The following is a 19,205-nucleotide window of genomic DNA, read 5'->3' as shown; positions in this document are numbered from 1 at the left end:
TATGTATGTTTGTTTGTTCTACCGTAGCAACTCAACGGCTGAACCGACTTAGATGTAGACCCCGCGTTCTAATCGTTACGTTACCGGGAGTATCATAGAATGTATATATATATATAAATACATTTAAATAAATTATACTATGTACAAAATTGTCACCTGCGCGTTCTTCAATTATCCTATATTATAGAGGATTTTTTTTTTTGGCAAACTTTTTTTTTAATTTTTAATATTTATTTCAATTCTGCTAATGTTTTTGCAAAAGAATGTTTGTAGTGTTTTTCGAACCATTGACGATTTTATATTGTTTTAATTTGGCTTTTCTGAACATGGGTTTTTTTATTGTACATGTTTCCATTTAAATGATACACTATTTCCATTTTCAGTAGTCAAATTTACATTTATTTTTTTCTACTCCCTTAGGATTATTACTTATAATTATTTGATTTATTTACCCTTTTTTGCTTCGTTTATTTTCTGATACTTTTTTTTTGTTTTTAAAGTGTCGTACAGCTATTTTTTTTTTAAATATGATTACGAGGTGTGTGAGAAATGTAATGAGATTGGTAACACAGCGAGAGATCTGGCAACGCTGTGTCTACCAGTCTGTGCTCGGCCGGTTATATTCATCCCTTCCACATGCACAATATGAGTTTCAACTCCGTTCAGCCAACACATTATTTTTGACAGCGCCATCAGTGAAGTTGTGTTTTTGTTGTCTGTTACGAAAATGGAGCATCGGAATTTAGAACGACGTTGTGCAATCAAGTTTTGTGTTAAACTTGGGGAATCCGCGAGTGTGACCTTTGAAAAGTTGACATAGGTCTATGAGAACATTGCTTATCAAGAGCACAAGTTTTCTGCCGGCACAAATCATTTTTGGAAGATGAGAACACGTTGAAGATCAACCCCGCTCAGAGAGACCTTCAACTTTAAAATCTGACGAAAACGTTGAGCGTGTGAAGGTTCTTATGAGATCAGACCGTCGTTTAACAGTAAGGATGATGAGTGAACATTTAAATTTAAACGCTTTCATCGTGCATCAAATTTTGACAGACGATTTGGACATGCGAATGGTTTGTGCAAAATCGGTGCCGAAAAACCTCACAACGGAACAGAAGGGAAACGTGTGCGTTGATCTTCTTGAGAGGATTGACAATAACCAAGAATTCTTCAATCGTGTGATCACAGGTGATGAATCCTGGATATTTGAGTACGATCCTGAAACAAAGCGGCAAAGCGAAGAGTGGCATACTCCGTCATCTCCTCGGCCGAAAAAATGTCGAATGAGCAAATCAAAGATCAAAACCATGCTGATTTGCTTTTTTGACAGTAGTGGTATCGTGCATAAAGAATTTGTTCCTCCAGGACAAACTGTCAACCAAGTGTTTTACAAAGGTGTTCTTAAAAGGCTCAGGAAAAGAATGATTCGCGTGAGACCAGACATTGCAGACAAGTGGATGCTTCATCATGACAATGCCCCGTGCCACACGGATATTTTCATCAGGGAATTTTTGACCTCAAAACGCATTCCTACAGTTCCTCAACCCCCCCCCCCCCCTCCCTATTCATCTGATTTGAGTCCTTGTGACTTTTTCCTTTTCCCGAAATTGAAACGTGTCTTAAAAGGACGTCGTTTTGGAACTCTGGAGAACATTCAAAAGACTGTGACCGACCAGTTAAAAGCCCTACCTGCTGAAGCCTTCCAGCGCTGCTACCAGGAGTGGGAACAACGACCCCGCCGGTGTATAGCTGCCCAAGGGAACTACTTTGAAAGGGATAATATTGTTTTTTTGAAAAAAATAAAAACTTTGGTAAGTATAAAGTCAGTCTCATTACTTTTCCCACACATCTCGTATACCTATTTTATTTGCATATTTTTCATATATTTGGAGTTTTTGTTTAGTTTCTTCTTCTTCTCCACTGTTTTTACTTGCTAAAAGTAATAAATCATCTGCTATATTTAAAACATCAATTCAATATTCTTTACATTTTCATTAGTTTTACTGTTTTTGAAATGTTTAAGTTTTTCTTTTTTTTTTTTTTTCATTCTCTTATAGATTGCAGTTGAATAATATCGGGAAAAGTCCACTGCTTTGTCTTATATTGGTTTTTGTTTCAAATGATCTGAAACTTAGCATTGAAATTTGACTTTTAAAAATGTTTGTCAATTTTTTTTTTTAATTATAATTGTTTTATTGTCGACTTTAAATTCTTCAAGGATTTTATCGGCGATTTTTCTTCATTAAAAAAAAAATAATAAACATAAATTATCCTCTGTCCTTTTAATCCTATATATTCTCTCTTTTTTTTTTTCTTTTCATGTTAATTATTTATAATTTTTTAAATATTTTCAGTTTTATTCAGAAGTATACTACTGTATAATTATTTATTAATAGATCGTAAATAACTTTAGGGTGCGAAATATATATATATATATATATTTGATAAACAGTTTTTTATTCTTCGTGTTACTAAAATTATATATTTATATTAAAAAAAAAATTATTAAGATTTTAATCAATGAATATATAAAAAAAACCCGTTAATAAAATATATAATTTCAAAATAATTTGTTTTATACATTTTTTTATAAAAGAAAAAGATTTAAATTAATTAAAATTGTATGAAGTTTACAAAGTAAAATATGTAAAACCTATAGTTAATATAAATTATATTATTAAACGGTGTTTATTTTTGGGGTATTTATAATTTAAAGAAAAGAAAAATACATACTGTTGGTCGTCGAGTGGTTTATTATAATTAAAAGGAAAAAAAAATACAGCAACGTAAAATAAACAAAACGTTTTTTTTATCAACACGGTATATCTCTGTATAATTCGTTACGAATTTATTTTATAATGAAAATACATTAAAATTATTTATATATTTATTTTTTTATTGTTTTGTATTCAGTCATTTGACTGGTTTGATGCAGCTCTCCAAGATTCCCTATCTAGTGCTAGTCGTTTCATTTCAGTATACCCTCTACATCCTACATCCCTAACAATTTGTTTTACATATTCCAAACGTTGCCTGCCTACACAATTTTTTCTCTTCTACCTGTCCTTCCAATATTAAAGCGACTATTCCAGGATGCCTTAGTATGTGGGCTATAAGTCTGTCTCTTCTTTTAACTATATTTTTCCAAATGCTTCTTTCTTCATCTATTTGCCGCAATACCTCTTCATTTGTCACATTATCCACCCATCTGATTTTTAACATTCTCCTATAGCACCGCATTTCAAAAGCTTCTAATCTTTTCTTCTCAGATACTCCGATTGTCCAAGTTTCACTTCCATATAAAGCGACACTCCAAACATACACTTTCAAAAATCTTTTCCTGACATTTAAATTAATTTTTGATGTAAACAAATTATATTTCTTACTGAAGGCTCGTTTAGCTTGTGCTATTCGGCATTTTATATCGCTCCTGCTTCGTCCATCTTTAGTAATTTTACTTCCCAAATAACAAAATTCTTCTACCTCCATAATCTTTTCTCCTCCTATTTTCACATTCAGCGGTCCATCTTTGTTATTTCTACTACATTTCATTACTTTTGTTTTGTTCTTGTTTATTTTCATGCGATAGTTCTTGCGTAGGACTTCATCTATGCCGTTCATTGCTTCTTCTAAATCCTTTTTACTCTCGGCTAGAATTACTATATCATCAGCAAATCGTAGCATCTTTATCTTTTCACCTTGTACTGTTACTCCGAATCTAAATTGTTCTTTAACATCATTAACTGCTATTTCCATGTAAAGATTAAAAAGTAACGGAGATAGGGAACATCTTTGTCAGACTCCCTTTCTTATTACGGTTTCTTTCTTATGTTCTTCAATTATTACTGTTGCTGTTTGGTTCCTGTACATGTTAGCAATTGTTCTTCTATATCTGTATTTGAACCCTAATTTTTTTAAAATGCTGAACATTTTATTCCAGTCTACGTTATCGAATGCCTTTTCTAGGTCTATAAACGTCAAGTATGTCGGTTTGTTTTTCTTTAATCTTCCTTCTATTATTAATCTGAGGCCTAAAATTGCTTCCCTTGTCACTATACTTTTCCTGAAACAAATTGGTCTTCTCCTAACACTTCCTCCACTCTCCTCTCAATTCTTCTGTATAGAATTCTAGTTAAGATTTTTGATGCATGACTAGTTAAACTAATTGTTCTGTATTCTTTACATTTATCTGCCCCTGCTTTCTTTGGTATAATCATATATTTATATATAATAGAAAAACCCCGATATTTTGGTACACATAGGTTATTATATATTTTTTTAATAAAAGAATCTAAAAAAAAAAATCAATTTTATTATAAAAAATAATAAAGATATGTGAAAATAAGTAGCAACCTTGTTCTTTCAGAATATATTGAGTTTTTTTGTAATATCTTTTTTATTTATATTTTAAATCGTGTAGCTATTTCTGCCGGTTTCTGTATTAGAGTCACGTAATACATAGGATGTTAATAAACTGAACATTTTCACAATATTTTATATTTCGGGTATGATTGTCATAATCGATTTGAGTGTTATTTTACACCATTCTTAACATCGTAGTTGATGCGTTTAGGAGTACCTCCATTCTCAAAATTACTTTTAGCATTGAGTCTTACTGAGTTGGGATCGTCGAATATATAACGATGTTTTAAGCTCCTCCCACTGTCATGGCCTCTTCTACTTTTTCCTTCCCACTCTAACGGTTCTAATAATGTAATTACAGATTTTAATTAAAAAAAAAAAAAAAATTGTAAAAATTTTTCTGATTATTATAAAATCGTAATTTTTAAAATTTAAACGGTTTAGTGGGATATTATATTATGCTTACAAACTTGAATGTTTAAAATTAATTATGAATTAATTTTCTCGTTTTCTTTTAATAGGTCTCATTCATGTCTACAAGTCCTGAACTGAGTAATAAGCAACGTTTTGAATATTTTACAAGAACTATACCTTCTGATCATCATCAGGTTCAAGCAATGGTCGAAATTGTTCGTCGATTAAGATGGAGTTACGTATCGATTGTTTACGAAGAATCAAATTACGGAATTAAGGTAATTATAATTATATATAAAAAAAAATTACAATTAAATTGTAAACCGTACGGTAAGAGTCTTATAGATATCATTTCTTTACCCACCGGGTTGGTCTAGTGGTGAACGCGTCTTCCAAAATCAGTTGTTTTGGAAGCCGAGAGTTCCAGCGTTCAAGTCCTAGTAAAGCCAGTTATTTTTATATGGATTTGAATGCTAGATCGTGGATACCGGTGTTCTTTGGTGGTTGGGTTTCAATTAACCACACATCTCAGGATTGGTCGAACTGAGAATGTACAAGACTACACTTCATTTACACTCATACATATCATCCTCTGAAGAATTATCTAAACGGTAGTTACCGGAGGCTAAACAGGAAAAAGAAAGATAAGGTCAAAAGTGATATTATTTTTTATTACTTATATTATTTCAATTTTAAGTTTCATATTTAATTTATATTAAGATATTTTTGAATATAGATGATGTCTTTTAAATTTAGTTACAAAATTGTTCAAAGGAGGCATTTCAGAGAAATCTTTATTAAATCAAATTGTTTATCTACAATGCATTTTTAAATAATAATAAAAAATGTTCAAATTTTTTCAACAAATCAACCCTCTACACGTCTTAAAATAGAAATATATGTTTCTTATTCTTTTGCTCTACCTCCCTTAGGTTTAAATATTTTTCAAACAGGTTTTTTTTTGAAAATTTATATTTCATATACTATAGAGCTATCAAGAAATGTTTAAAATGTTTAATTCCTTGTACGAAGTAAAGTATTGTGATCGTGAAAAATTTCGGTTTTCAAATTTCAACGAAAATATCCATTTTGACCATCCCTGAATCCAATTTGACTAGATTCGGCGTGACGTCTGTACGTATGTATCTCGCATAACTCAAAAACGATTAGCCGTAGAATGTTGAAATTTTGGATATATGACTGCTGTAACATCTAGTTGTGCATCTAACTTTTTGATTGCAATCGACTGGATCAAAAGTGTCCAAAAAATCTTGGGTTTCAATTAACCACACATTTCAGGATTGGTAGAACTGAGAATGTACAAGACTACACATCATTTACACTCATACATATCATCCTCATTTATCCTCTGAAGTATTATCTAAACGGTAGTTACCGGAGGCTAAACAGGAAAAAGAAAGAAGATATCATATCTTTCTCTTAAAAAAACAACAATTTTTGTAATATGAATAACATTGTTTTTATAAAAAAGTTTTGAAAGGTTTTGATATTAATAAAAGTAAAACACTACATTTGTATTATTATCAAAATTTATTATTAATTTAGAATTTTCTTTAAAAAAAAAAATACATGTTAAATATATGTAATAGACAATAGATATAAAATAATAGATAATAAACAATGTTTAAGCGTTCAATATAAAAAAAAAATAAAAAATGTTAGAAAATTCTTACCGGCCCGATTTCATTTATTAAATAACTAATAATCATAAGAATTGTATTATTTATGTAAATGTAATATGTTACATGTAAATGAAATTTACATGTAAGGGCCGGTATTTTCTAAGAGTTTTTTATTTTTTTTTATTATTATATGGAACGCTTAAACAATGTTTATTATCTATTATTTTGTATCTTTTGTCTATTACATATATTTAACATGTATTTTTTTTAAAAACATATTTAATTTATAACATATTTTGTAAAAAAGAAATGTAGTCTTACCTTTTTGATATCATTATCGTTTTGTTAGATTATTCTTTTAATTTTTTTATGAATTTCTGATCGTTATTTTATGGATTTATTAATAAAATTTATTGCCTTAGAACAAATTGAATTTCACGACCAATTTTTTTTTTTGTTGATACTTCATACCATATTTTTCCTTTTTTAATAAAATTATTTTTTTTTTTATAACTTTGATATATATATACGGCATATCGATATACAGGATTATCATAAAAGAATCGTGCTATTTTGAACATGGTTTAAATTAAAACAGAATTACTTACAGTTTATGTTTTTTATTTTTCAAACTTGTCGTCTCAAACATTTTTTTACATAATTAATAAATTTCAATATGTGCGCCCTTAGTCGCTCGACAAATGTCCAAACGATACTCAACTTCTCTCCAAACATTAGTTAACATTTCTTCGTTAATGGTTGTCATTGCTTCATTAATCCTGTTTAAGCGGTTTAGGTCGCGAATTGTTTTGTGTATAAACAACGCTTTTGATGTACCCCCACAAGAAAAAATCGCAAGGTGTCACGTCTGGACTCCTTGGAGGCCAAAGTACGGATCCTTGCCGGCCTATCAATCGATCTCCAAATTTTTCGTTCAAAGCGTCCGTGAGCGATGCATTGAATTGCGGGGGAGCACCATCTTGTTGGAAACGAAGTCGATGAATGTTTTCGAGTTCATCCGGCTGAGGAAAGCGATAATCGGTTAACACGTCAAGATACGCAACTCCATTAATTGTTTTTTCAGCAAAGAAGAAAGGCCCTATTACACGATTTTTCATCGCGCCACACCAAACAATAACTTTAGGCGAATCGTGTTGTTTCTCAATAATTGCGTGTGGGTTTTCAGAGCCCCATATTCGTGAATTTTGTCAGTTAACGCATCCATTCACGTGGAATGTAGCTTCGTCTGTAAAAATTATATCGTCTAAAAATGATTCGTTTTCACTTTCTGTCCAACATTTTAACAGTGAAATTTTAACGTTTTACACCAACATCGGGTTTCAATTCCAGCAGTATCTGGATTTTATAAGCGTGTAATTTCAGTTTTTTATGTAAAACTTTGTGAACCGTTGATTTTGGAATACCTAATTCGACGCTTCGACGGGGGATGTACTTCCCAGGACTTCTAATCGCCGATCGTCTAATTAGTTCAACCGTTTCGTTCGGTACACTTGGTCTGCCGGTTGATTTCTGTTTTTTAACCGATCCGGTTTCTTCCAATTGTTTGAACCAACGTGTTATGTTATTATTGTGTGGCGGATCTCTTCCGAATTCACGTCGAAACGCACGTTGAACTAAAATTACGGATTTTAATTCGGCCATCAATAAAACACACTTTGCTTTGTCTTTATCCGAGAACATAGTAACTCGCTAAACTTACCGCAATAACAATACAAGAACTGACGTTGCGGTTACAACAGCTGATAAACAAACTTTTGGGTTGGAGGCTTTCAGGTATACCAATATAACATCTAGAAATTTCCCTACAATCTTCCTATGAATTACTGAAACCGCACCATTCTTTTATGATAATCCTGTATAATAATATAACAACTATACACCTGTCCACCACGAAACATGTACTAACGAATCGGGATTTTCCGCTAGTGATCGGTACATTTCGGTGCTAAGCTAAGAGAGACGCATATATACATACACACATACAAATGCCGTTTAGTCGAGTAAAATTACAATAAAATTTCATAATATTTCACCCCCACCCCAAATAAAATAAATCCTAGGTAATTTTTTATTGGTTGCACATTTTTCAATGGAATTTATTTTTAGTTTATCCTTTTAACTTAGTAAACGTAGACAAATTAAAGGATTTTCACTCGGGTGGGAACGTAGAAAAAAGTAAAAAAAATATATCGCTTTTCGTAATTTTATTATCATTTTTCGTGTGTCATTATTAGCTCGCATATCAAAGTCAAAAGTGAAATGCATCTTGTGTGCTTCTTCGATTCCAAGGGAATTGCTCATAAAGAGTGGGTACTTGCTGGACAAACAGTTAACCGATATTTCTACGAAGAAATTTTAGAAAGACTTCGTAAACGAGTTCGTGTCCGTGCCAACATTGCTGATAATTGGATTCTGCATCACGATAATGCGCCATCCCATACTGCTCTGTCAGTACAGCAATTTTTAACCTCAAAACAAATTTCGGTACTACCACAGCCACCTTATTCACCAGATATCGCTCCGTGCGACTTTTTTCTATTTCCAAGAGTCAAAATGGCGGTTAAGAAACACCATTTTCAAACAACACAAGATGTCCAAAAAGCTGTGACGAGGGTGTTGGAGGATATTACATAAGATGAGTTCCAGAAATTTTACCGTCAATGGCAGAAGCGCTGGAATAAGTGTGTGCAATCAGAGGGGAACTACTTTGAAGGAGACAACACTAAACATGACTAAAACGGTAAGCAACATTTTTTTCACATAACTCTCATTACGTTATTGTCGCACCTCGTACATTCACTGTTCAATACCGACAATTACTATTAAAATTGTCCGCCAGTACAGATTACTTCCGTAACTTTCTAATCAGAATAGGAAAGCTGTTAAAAACAAAACCAAAGACAGAACACATTCACTCCTCGATTCAGCAGATTATGTTATCATTTACCGCTTTCACATGTACTTCCGCAACTTTCTAATTAAAATAAGAAAGCTGATAACTACAAAACCAGTGACAACACACACTCACTCGTCAGTATTTCAGACTACCCTTGACTTTAACAGCTCTCAGAGATTACGTTCATAACTATCTAATCAGTATAAAAAAATAAACCAGTGGCAACACATATTCACTCTTCACTACCGCAGGTTACTCTTACTTAACATTCACACCCCTCACACAGATTACTTCGGTAACTATTTAATCAGAATAGGAAAATAAACCAATAACAAAACACATTTACTCTTCAATACCTCAGATTACTTTTGAAATTCACTACGCTCAAAGATTAATTCACTACGCTCAATCTGAATAGGAAAGCCGATAATATAAAACCAATGACGGCAGACACTCACTTTTCAGTACTGCAGATTTTTTTTTTTTTTTGGTTAACTGGCATTTCTCCCACCACCATTCGGTCGCCCTAGAGCATAGACCAAATCAGTGCCAAGATACGGCTACTGTGCCTCTAAAACAGTTTAGCGACCTCGTTACCTAAAAGCTCCTAGTGAACTACCTATCAGAGTGAGCTGATTAAACAGGGTGCTATTCACCACCCGCTTATGTATCCCAACCGCTCACTTGTCAGACTAATATAAATCGGGGAGGCGCACCCCTTGTTACTAATTACTAAAAGTCAAATAACCTAAATAAAAATTAATAAATAAAAGACAACAATTTAGGCTCTCACACCTTGGTCGCTGTATGCCAGCTAGTGCCTGACCACCATTTAAAGCGCTTGGAGCTTGTATCTGGCTGGTGGCCAGCCATTATCTCAGAAAAAACTTCCCGCAGCGGCGCTGTAAGTATCAGTAATAACCCAGATTAATTTTTAAAAAAACTCTAGCGATGACGGTTGAACTTTGCAAACTCATCGAGTACTGCAGATTACTCATTCACCGCTCTCAAAGATTACTTCCGTAATTATCTAATCAGAATAGGAAAATAAACTAATGACTATACAGATTCATATTTTGATTTCGCGGATTATTTTTATCATTCATTGCCCTCGTAGTTTATTTCCGTAAATATCTAATTTGAATATGAAAACTGATAAAAACAAAAGCAATGATAACACATATTCACAGATCAATACCACATATTACTCTTAACATTTGTCCTTTTTAGAGATTAATTCCTTAAATATCTACGATGAATGGGAATTATAAACCAATGATAACAGTCATTCAGTCTACACTTCGTACGTACTGTACTCATTTTTTCTTCATTTTTCATTTTGTCTCTTTATTTAATACTCTTCTCCATATCCTCATTTCTGAAACCTTTAATTTTTACTTTTCCACTTTGTGTTATGTTATAACTCGGTTTAGATGTGACACGTCTAACCGGACATTTCATGATATACTTCAAGCCTTTAATTCCACCTTTCTTCTATTAATAAATCGCTTCTTTGATTAAATGTTTCCTAAGAAGTGTTTTTATTTTGTTTTAATTTTTATACTTTTTAGTTAATAAAAGTTGACAAGAAAGTTATAATATTTTTCTGGAGTTAATTATTTGTTCTTCTTTAATGAAAAAATATTTATACTTGAAAAAAAGTTATCTACGATTAATTTTTTGAAATTGGAGGAGTAATTTATGATGATGTTTTATTAATAAATTATCATTATATGTTGAAATAAACCAAAAAAGTTAAAAAAAATTCAAAAGATCATTATTTAATTAAATCTTTTTCTGTTCCTCAACCACTAAAATCACCTTCAATTCTCTTTTTTCTGCGTCTTCTATGTTAAAAGAAAGAAACTAAAAAAAAATCCACTGAAAAAAGTACAAGCAAAAAAATTCACCAAAGATCATTTTTTTGTGGAGGGAGAGGTTGAGTTATGATAAAATTCTGTTATACAACTAAAAATAAATTATTTAAAATATTAATAGAATAAAAAATTTAATCCAGCATCAATATTATACCTAACATATTTTTATTTATTTTTTTTTTTTGTGGGGGGAGTCATTAGCACTAATACTGTGCCTTCCCCCCCCCCCTGTTTAGCCTCCAGAAGCATTACTTCACAATATGAATGAGGATGATATGTATGAATGTAAATAAAATGTAATCTTGTACAGTCTCAGGTCGACCATTCCTGAGATGTCTGGTTGATTGAAACCCAACCACCAAAGAACACCGGTATCCACGATCTAGTATTCAGATACGTATAAAAGTAACTGCCTTAACTAGGAATTGAATGTTGGAACTCTCGACTTCCAAATCAGCTGATTTGCAAAGACGCGTTCACCAGTAGACCAACCCGGTTTGTATTAATACTGTGCCTAAGAGGACAAAAAATTCTGTTAAAAGATATCCAATAAATAAATAAAATGGCTTTTTCAATTTTTGAGGAACAGTAGGAATTTTGGGGTAAAATTTTTAAAAATCTTAAGATAACCATTTACGCATGAGCTTAATATAAGTGGAGTTATGTTTGAAAATTTTTGAGAAAATTGAACCCAATAAACTATCTACCTGGAGATATTGATCCAAATATTTTACCAACGAATTATCCCATATATATGAGTCTTTACAAAATTTCAACAAAATTGGTTTACCCAGATAAAAGTTATTAAGCTTAAAACAATCCAACACATGTGCATATGTAAAGACGCGTTCACCAGTAGACCAACCCGGTTTGTATTAATACTGTGCCTAAGAGGACAAAAAATTCTGTTAAAAGATATCCAATAAATAAATAAAATGGCTTTTTCAATTTTTGAGGAACAGTAGGAATTTTGGGGTAAAATTTTTAAAAATCTTAAGATAACCATTTACGCATGAGCTTAATATAAGTGGAGTTATGTTTGAAAATTTTTGAGAAAATTGAACCCAATAAACTATCTACCTGGAGATATTGATCCAAATATTTTACCAACGAATTATCCCATATATATGAGTCTTTACAAAATTTCAACAAAATTGGTTTACCCAGATAAAAGTTATTAAGCTTAAAACAATCCAACACATGTGCATATGTACCTACGAACCCCCGTCACACTTTTTTTACTTCCTTGTACGACGTCAAGAAAGTACTGTAATCGCGAAAAATGTCGGTTATTCAGATTTCAACGAAAATATTCATTTTGACCACCCCTGAATCCATTTTTTCTAGTTCGGCGTAACATCTGGACGTATTTATCTCGCATAACTCAAAAAAGATTATCTGTAGAATGTTGAAATTTTGGATTTAGGACAATTGTAACATCTAATTGTGCACTGTCATGCCCGTCATTTAAGTACACTGTCATAGTACACTGGGCAGGCATGAGGAGATTTCGGAGAGGCTGGGAGGCCGAGGTATTTGGGATGCGATTTCGAGCCGGGCCAGTACCGTAACGGAACGGTAATCACAATGCACCGGATTTTAATTTCGTTGAGTTTCCCATCTCCCGCCTGCGGAAGAGGCTGCAGAGCCTCTTCTGCAGCTGGAATGGGACACCACGACTAAAGGAAGATCCCTGTACAAGTTTATAGGGGATCTGGGGGATGGTATGCCTCGAGTTCGTTTTTAAGGACAACGGGTGTCCAGGTGCTCACCAACCATGGTAATTTGAACCAATATCTGTTTCGGTTCTGCCTGGCCGTCGATGAGTTGTTCGTCTACGGGGAGGTCCATTCAAATGAACACCTGATGTTTGACTGCCCTGCTCTTAGGGGGGGCCAGAAACCGGGCCACGCTGGAAGGATAAAACTAGCCACTCACAAGCGGCGAGTCAATGTGGGGAGAGTCGCATTGTCGGATCGTGCAGGAGTTTCTTGATCAACCGACATCAGTAGTTTACTTAAGGGAAAGGCTTCTAACGCACTGCTCTAGCAAGCTAACGTTGAGATATATGGCTGACCACCAGCTAATTAGGACCCCAAGCGCTTTAATATGGTGGATAGCTACTTGCTAGTATTCAGCGACCTAGGCGTGGCAGCGAATTGCTGCCTTGACAAAGTAAATTTTAATTTATGGATGTCATATATATTTTTAGTAGGGTGCGCCTACCCATTTTAGTAAATGACAAGTGAACGGTTGGGACACATAAGCTGGTAGTGTATGGCACCTTGCTTAGTCCGCTCACGTTGTTAGGTAAGCTCTAGGAGCTATTTAGGACACTGATCGCTATTCTGTTTTGAGGCTCAGTAACCGTTTGTGGCACAGACATTCTTATGCTTTAGGGCGACCGAATGGGGTGGTGGCGGGAGAAATCCAAGCAAACCAATCTAGTTGTGCATCTCTCCTTTTAGTTACAATCGACTAGACCAAAAGTGTCCAAAAATAAAAAGAATTGGATTTTTGGTTTTTTCCTTAAATTGCAATAATAATCCCTAATTGAGAGCTTTTCATGGATATAACATGTGATATTTATTTTCACTGACTAGTTTTGGCGTGACGTATGTGTGTATGTAGCATAACTTAAAAACGATTATCTGTAGAATGTTGAAATTTTGGATTAAGGACTGTTGTAACATCTAGTTTTGCACCTTTCCTTTTGATTGCAATCGACTGGTCCAAAAAAGCCAAAAATTGGATTTTATAGTTTTTCTTAACTGCAGTAATAAGCCGTTATTCAAAGCTTTTCAACGATACATCATGAGTATACTTATTTTTATTGGTTCTAGAGTTATAACGAAATAAAAGTTTAATTATTAAAATATTTGAATTTTACAAGGGAAAGGCTTCCCTTTTTTGGGTTTTGGTTTGAATTCGACTTCATTTCCTTTTTTTTTAATTTTTTTTTCTTTTTTTAATTTAAATATATAAATTCTTTAATAATAATTAACCTGTGATTGTAAATAAATTTTTACAACAAATAATTGTTCAATAATAACAATAAAAAATCAAAAAATATGAAAAAAATCAGATATTATTAGTAAATAAAATTTTATGTTCTTTTAAAAATGTGTATATTAGTTTAATAGGCGTACGAGAAGTCATGTGGTGTCCACATCACATTTTTTGTTGTAAATTTCAACGTTTCGTCGTCCTTAGATTTTAAAAATACAAAATTTTGTCGGATAAGGGAATTTGGTAAATTTTTTACGATAATTTCCCTTCTCCGATTAAATATTACAATTTAATAATTTTTTTTTTTTGTCTTCAGTCATTTGACTGGTTTGATGCAGCTCTCCAAGATTGCCTATCTAGTGCTAGTCGTTTCATTTCAGTATACCCTCTACATCCTACATCCCCAACAATTTGTTTTACATACTCCAAACGTGGCCTGCCTACACAATTTTTCCCTTCTGCCTGTCCTTCCAATATTAAAGCGACTATTCCAGGATGCCTTAGTATGTGGCCTATAAGTCTGTCTCTTCTTTTAACTATATTTTTCCAAATGCTTCTTTCTTCATCTATTTGCCGCAATACCTCTTCATTTGTCACTTTATCCACCCATCCTATTTTTAACATTTTCCTATAGCACCACATTTCAAAAGCTTCTAATCTTTTCTTCTCAGATACTCCGATCGTCCAAGTTTCACTTCCATATAAAGCGACACTCCAAACATACACTTTCAAAAATCTTTTCCTGACATTTAAATTCATTTTTGATGTAAACAAATTATATTTCTTACTGAAGGCTCGTTTAGCTTGTGCTATTCGGCATTTTATATCGCTCCTGCTTCGTCCATCTTTAGTAATTTTACTTCCCAAATAACAAAATTCTTCTACCTCCATAATCTTTTCTCCTCCTATTTTCACATTCAGTGGTCCATCTTTGTTATTTCTACTACATTTCATTACTTTTGTTTTGTTCTTGTTTATTTTCATGCGATAGTTTTTGCGTAGGACTTCATCTATGCCGTTCATTGTTTCTTCTAAATCCTTTTTACTCTCGGCTAGAATCACTATATCATCAGCAAATCGTAGCATCTTTATCTTTTCACCTTGTACTGTTACTCCGAATCTAAATTGTTCTTTAACATCATTAACTGCTAGTTCCATGTAAAGATTAAAAAGTAACGGCGATAGGGAACATCCTTGTCGGACTCCCTTTCTTATTAGGGCTTTTTTCTTATGTTCTTCAATTGTTATTGTTGCTGTTTGGTTCCTGTACATGTTAGCAATTGTTCTTCTATCTCTGTATTTGAACCCTAATTTTTTTAAAATGCTGAACATTTTATTCCACTCTACGTTATCGAAAGCCTTTTCTAGGTCTATAAACGCCAAGTATGTTGGTTTGTTTTTCTTTAATCTTCCTTCTACTATTAATCTGAGGCCTAAAATTGCTTCCCTTGTCCCTATACTTTTCCTGAAACCAAATTGGTCTTCTCCTAACACTTCTTCCACTCTCCTCTCAATTCTTCAATAATTTAATAATAAAATTAAAATAATTTAATAATTTACTAATTTAATAATTAAAAATTAAAAATTATAAAATAAATTTTTATATTTGCTTTTAACCAGAAAATCTTTTAAAATTTATCAAAAAATCAATAAACCATATATCATTTAATAGCAAATTATTTCGTTTAATTTTAACTCATCTTAATTAGTATTGTTATGTATAACGTAAACAAGTTTAGAGGTTGCATTAATTAATTACATCGATAAATACTGTCTGTTTGTATTTAAATTTCATTAAAATTTGTTATTAAAATCTTTGTTACATCCATTAACTCTAAATAGACAGTCGGAGGAAAATGTGAAAATGTAAATTATTTAGTGGGGTGCTAACAACAGTTGCTATGGAAACGTATACAAATATCTTATCTTGTTGCCTTTTGTATGATTAAAAATATACCAGGAAAATTGATTAATACCAATAGTACATTAAAATTCTGCTTAGTTTTGATCTCAAATATAATGTGTCATTATTATAATTATAATGAATATTTATTTATTATTTATCGTTGTGGTAGCGTGTTTGACTTTAATTTGAAGGTTTTCGTTCGAGTCCCGGTCCGGTAAAGCTATTTCCCTCTTATATTAACTAGCTCTTGGACTACCTATGTGAGATTCATGGTACGTAACATTTCAGTCGAATTTTTAAGCACTTCCTCTTATCCATTCGCTCTGAAATTTTGCGTACAGGTTTGCTCCTAAAGACAACACTTTTTGTCAATATTTTCAATTCGCTAAGATGCTCCTAAGTTGCTAAGTGAACCCACCGGTTTGGTCTAGTGGTTAACTCGTCATCATAAATCATCTGATTCGAAAGTTCCAACGTTCAAATCCTAGTAAAGGCAGTTACTTTTATACGTATTTGAATACTAGATCATGGATACCGTGTTTTTTTGGTGGTTAGGTTTCAATTAACTACATTTCTCAGGAATGGTCGACCTGAGACTGTACAATTATACACTTCACTTACACTCATCCTCTGGAGTAATACCTGAACGGTTAATCCAGGAGGCTAAAACAAGAAAAAAAAGTTGTTAAGTGAAAAAAATGCCCCTTGAACTTGTGCAACCTCTTTTACATGCAAATTTTCGTAGTGAAAGAAAACCTAGCCTGTTTCATTATGTTTGAATCTAAAATTCGCACACGTTTGAAATAAATAATTCTACCTAAACGTTGGGCATTACCTCTACTGTAACAACCGACTGGAACGAAATGATAACACGCGATTAGTGTTACAAACAAGTGAGATATATATTAGGGTATACAGTTGCTACTAGAAATTCTGTCAGTAGCGACAGAATTTTTGGGAAAATTTAGTAATTGTTTACCGGATCCAAATTTTCCAAATTTTTTTTTCCAAATTTTCTCGAATACGTCGGTCCTAAAGCCCTGAAAAATTTTTTCGACCCCACTAGAAGATATCTCATCCGCTCCCAATGGTACCCATCGGATGGTAATATTTTCAATTCTCTAAGATGCTCCTAAGTTGCTAAGTGAACCCACCGGTTTGGTCTAGTGGTTAACTCGTCATCATAAATCAGCTGATTCGAAAGTTCCAACGTTCAAATCCTAGTAAAGGCAGTTACTTTTATACGTATTTGAATACTAGATCGTGGATACCGTGTTTTTTTGGTGGTTAGGTTTCAATTAACTACATTTCTCAGGAATGGTCGACCTGAGACTGTACAATTATACACTTCACTTACACTCATCCTCTGAAGTAATACCTGAACGGTTAATCCAGGAGGCTAAAACAAGAAAAAAAAAGTTGTTAAGTGAAAAAAATGCCCCTTGAACTTGTGCAACCTCTTTTACATGCAAATTTTCGTAGTGAAAGAAAACCTAGCCTGTTTCATTATGTTTGAATCTAAAATTCGCACACGTTTGAAATACATAATTCTACCTAAACGTTGGGCATTACCCCTACTGTAACAACCGACTGGAACGAAATGATAACAAGCGATTAGTGTTACAAACAAGTGAGATATATATTAGGGTATACAGTTGCTACTAGAAATTCTGTCAGTAGCGACAGAATTTTTGGGAAAATTTAGTAATTGTTTACCGGATCCAAATTTTCCAATGAAAATCGCAAATATCTCGAATACGTCGGTCCTAAAGCCCTGAAAAATTTTTTCGACCCCACTAGAAGATATCTCATCCGCTCTCAATGGTACCCATCAGATAATAATATTTTCAAGTGTCCCCAAGGCGCCGTTCGGAAATTGTGAAGAGGTTGCGATGTAGTGCCATCCTAATATCTCGGCAACCGCTTGTTAGATTTTCAAACGGTTTACGTATCATCAGGTCGAGAGCTAACTTTTTAACGCATGGGATACATTCTTGATCAACCGGATCTTGGTTATCCAGAAATTAAATCGTTTAGCCATATGTTTTAATTGCACTCACCCACCGTAAAACGTACCGATCCGATATTTCGCTAAATATACTTAAACCTGTGAGCTAGGGCAGCTGTAAAGTATAAACTTACATCGAAATTAGCTGATTTGCAAAGACGCGTTCACCACTAGATCAACCCGGTTGGTCAGGAATGGTTCACCTGAGATTCTACAGGGTGTCCCATATAAAACGCAACCCATCAATCACTCATCCATGAAATTTCAAAGTCAAGCTTACTCCCCTACTCGTTACTGAAATGGACTCGTCCAACATCTGAACATCGCGGCGACGCAGTAGAACACTACCGATAGTAACAAAAATGCAATCATAACGTTCAGTTTATCGCTAGAGACAAGATGGTGTTTTCGCTAGATGAACGTGTTTTCATTGTCGAGTCGTATTTCAGTACGAAATCAGCGGTTGCAGTGCAAGATTTGTTTCGCCATAAGTACCCAGATAAACCGGCTCCTAACAAAATATCAGTATTAAGGTTAGTCGCAAAATTTAGAGAGACCGGTTCTGTTAATAACAAGGAACACAAAAGATCTGCGTCAGTGTTGAATACATATAGTCACTGAAATCAAAGACCGATTACTCGCCTCGCCAAATAAATCGATCAGACGTTTGTCTGCTGAAATTAATTTGTCTAAATCGATTGTTCATCGGGCGACCAAACGATTACAATTACGACCTTATCGCATTCAAACGGTTCATTGATTTCTTCAGCCCGACAAAGAAAAACGGCTACAATATTGTCAACGGTCCCGTCGATTTCTGCACGAGGGAATTAACGTGGATTAGTGTATGGATTAGTTATTTTTTACAGATGAAGCACGGTTTCATTCGGATGGCTACGTAAACAGCCAAAACGGTAGAATTTGGGTGCTGAAAATCCCCACGTTTATCACAAAAAACAATTACACCCGCAGAAGTCGGGCGTGTGGTGCGCGATATAGCGGAAGAAAATAATCGTTCCTATTTTTTTCGAGTACACCATTAATTCAGAAGGATATCAGGACATTTTAT

The 19,205-nt window shown here is 33.4% G+C and overlaps 1 protein-coding gene across 5 annotated transcripts in view; it reads left to right on the top strand.

The window, feature by feature from the left end:
* LOC142333582 (metabotropic glutamate receptor-like) overlaps positions 1-19,205 on the top strand; it is an 876,009-nt gene that overhangs the window by 664,902 nt on the left and 191,902 nt on the right. For all 5 annotated transcript variants that reach the window (XR_012758640.1, XM_075380890.1, XM_075380889.1 and 2 more), the window contains exon 3: positions 4,884-5,054. Coding sequence is in view for 4 of the 5 variants with exons in the window: in XM_075380890.1 (XP_075237005.1) it covers positions 4,884-5,054 (171 nt within the window). In the remaining variant the exon portion in view is untranslated. The remainder of the gene's footprint in view (positions 1-4,883; positions 5,055-19,205) is intronic.

Source organism: Lycorma delicatula, chromosome 13 (assembly GCF_047948215.1).
Source record: "Lycorma delicatula isolate Av1 chromosome 13, ASM4794821v1, whole genome shotgun sequence".
Classification (NCBI taxonomy): domain Eukaryota; kingdom Metazoa; phylum Arthropoda; class Insecta; order Hemiptera; family Fulgoridae; genus Lycorma; species Lycorma delicatula.
Note: the sequence above shows the minus strand (reverse complement) of the source record. Positions and strands in the feature narration are given on the sequence as shown.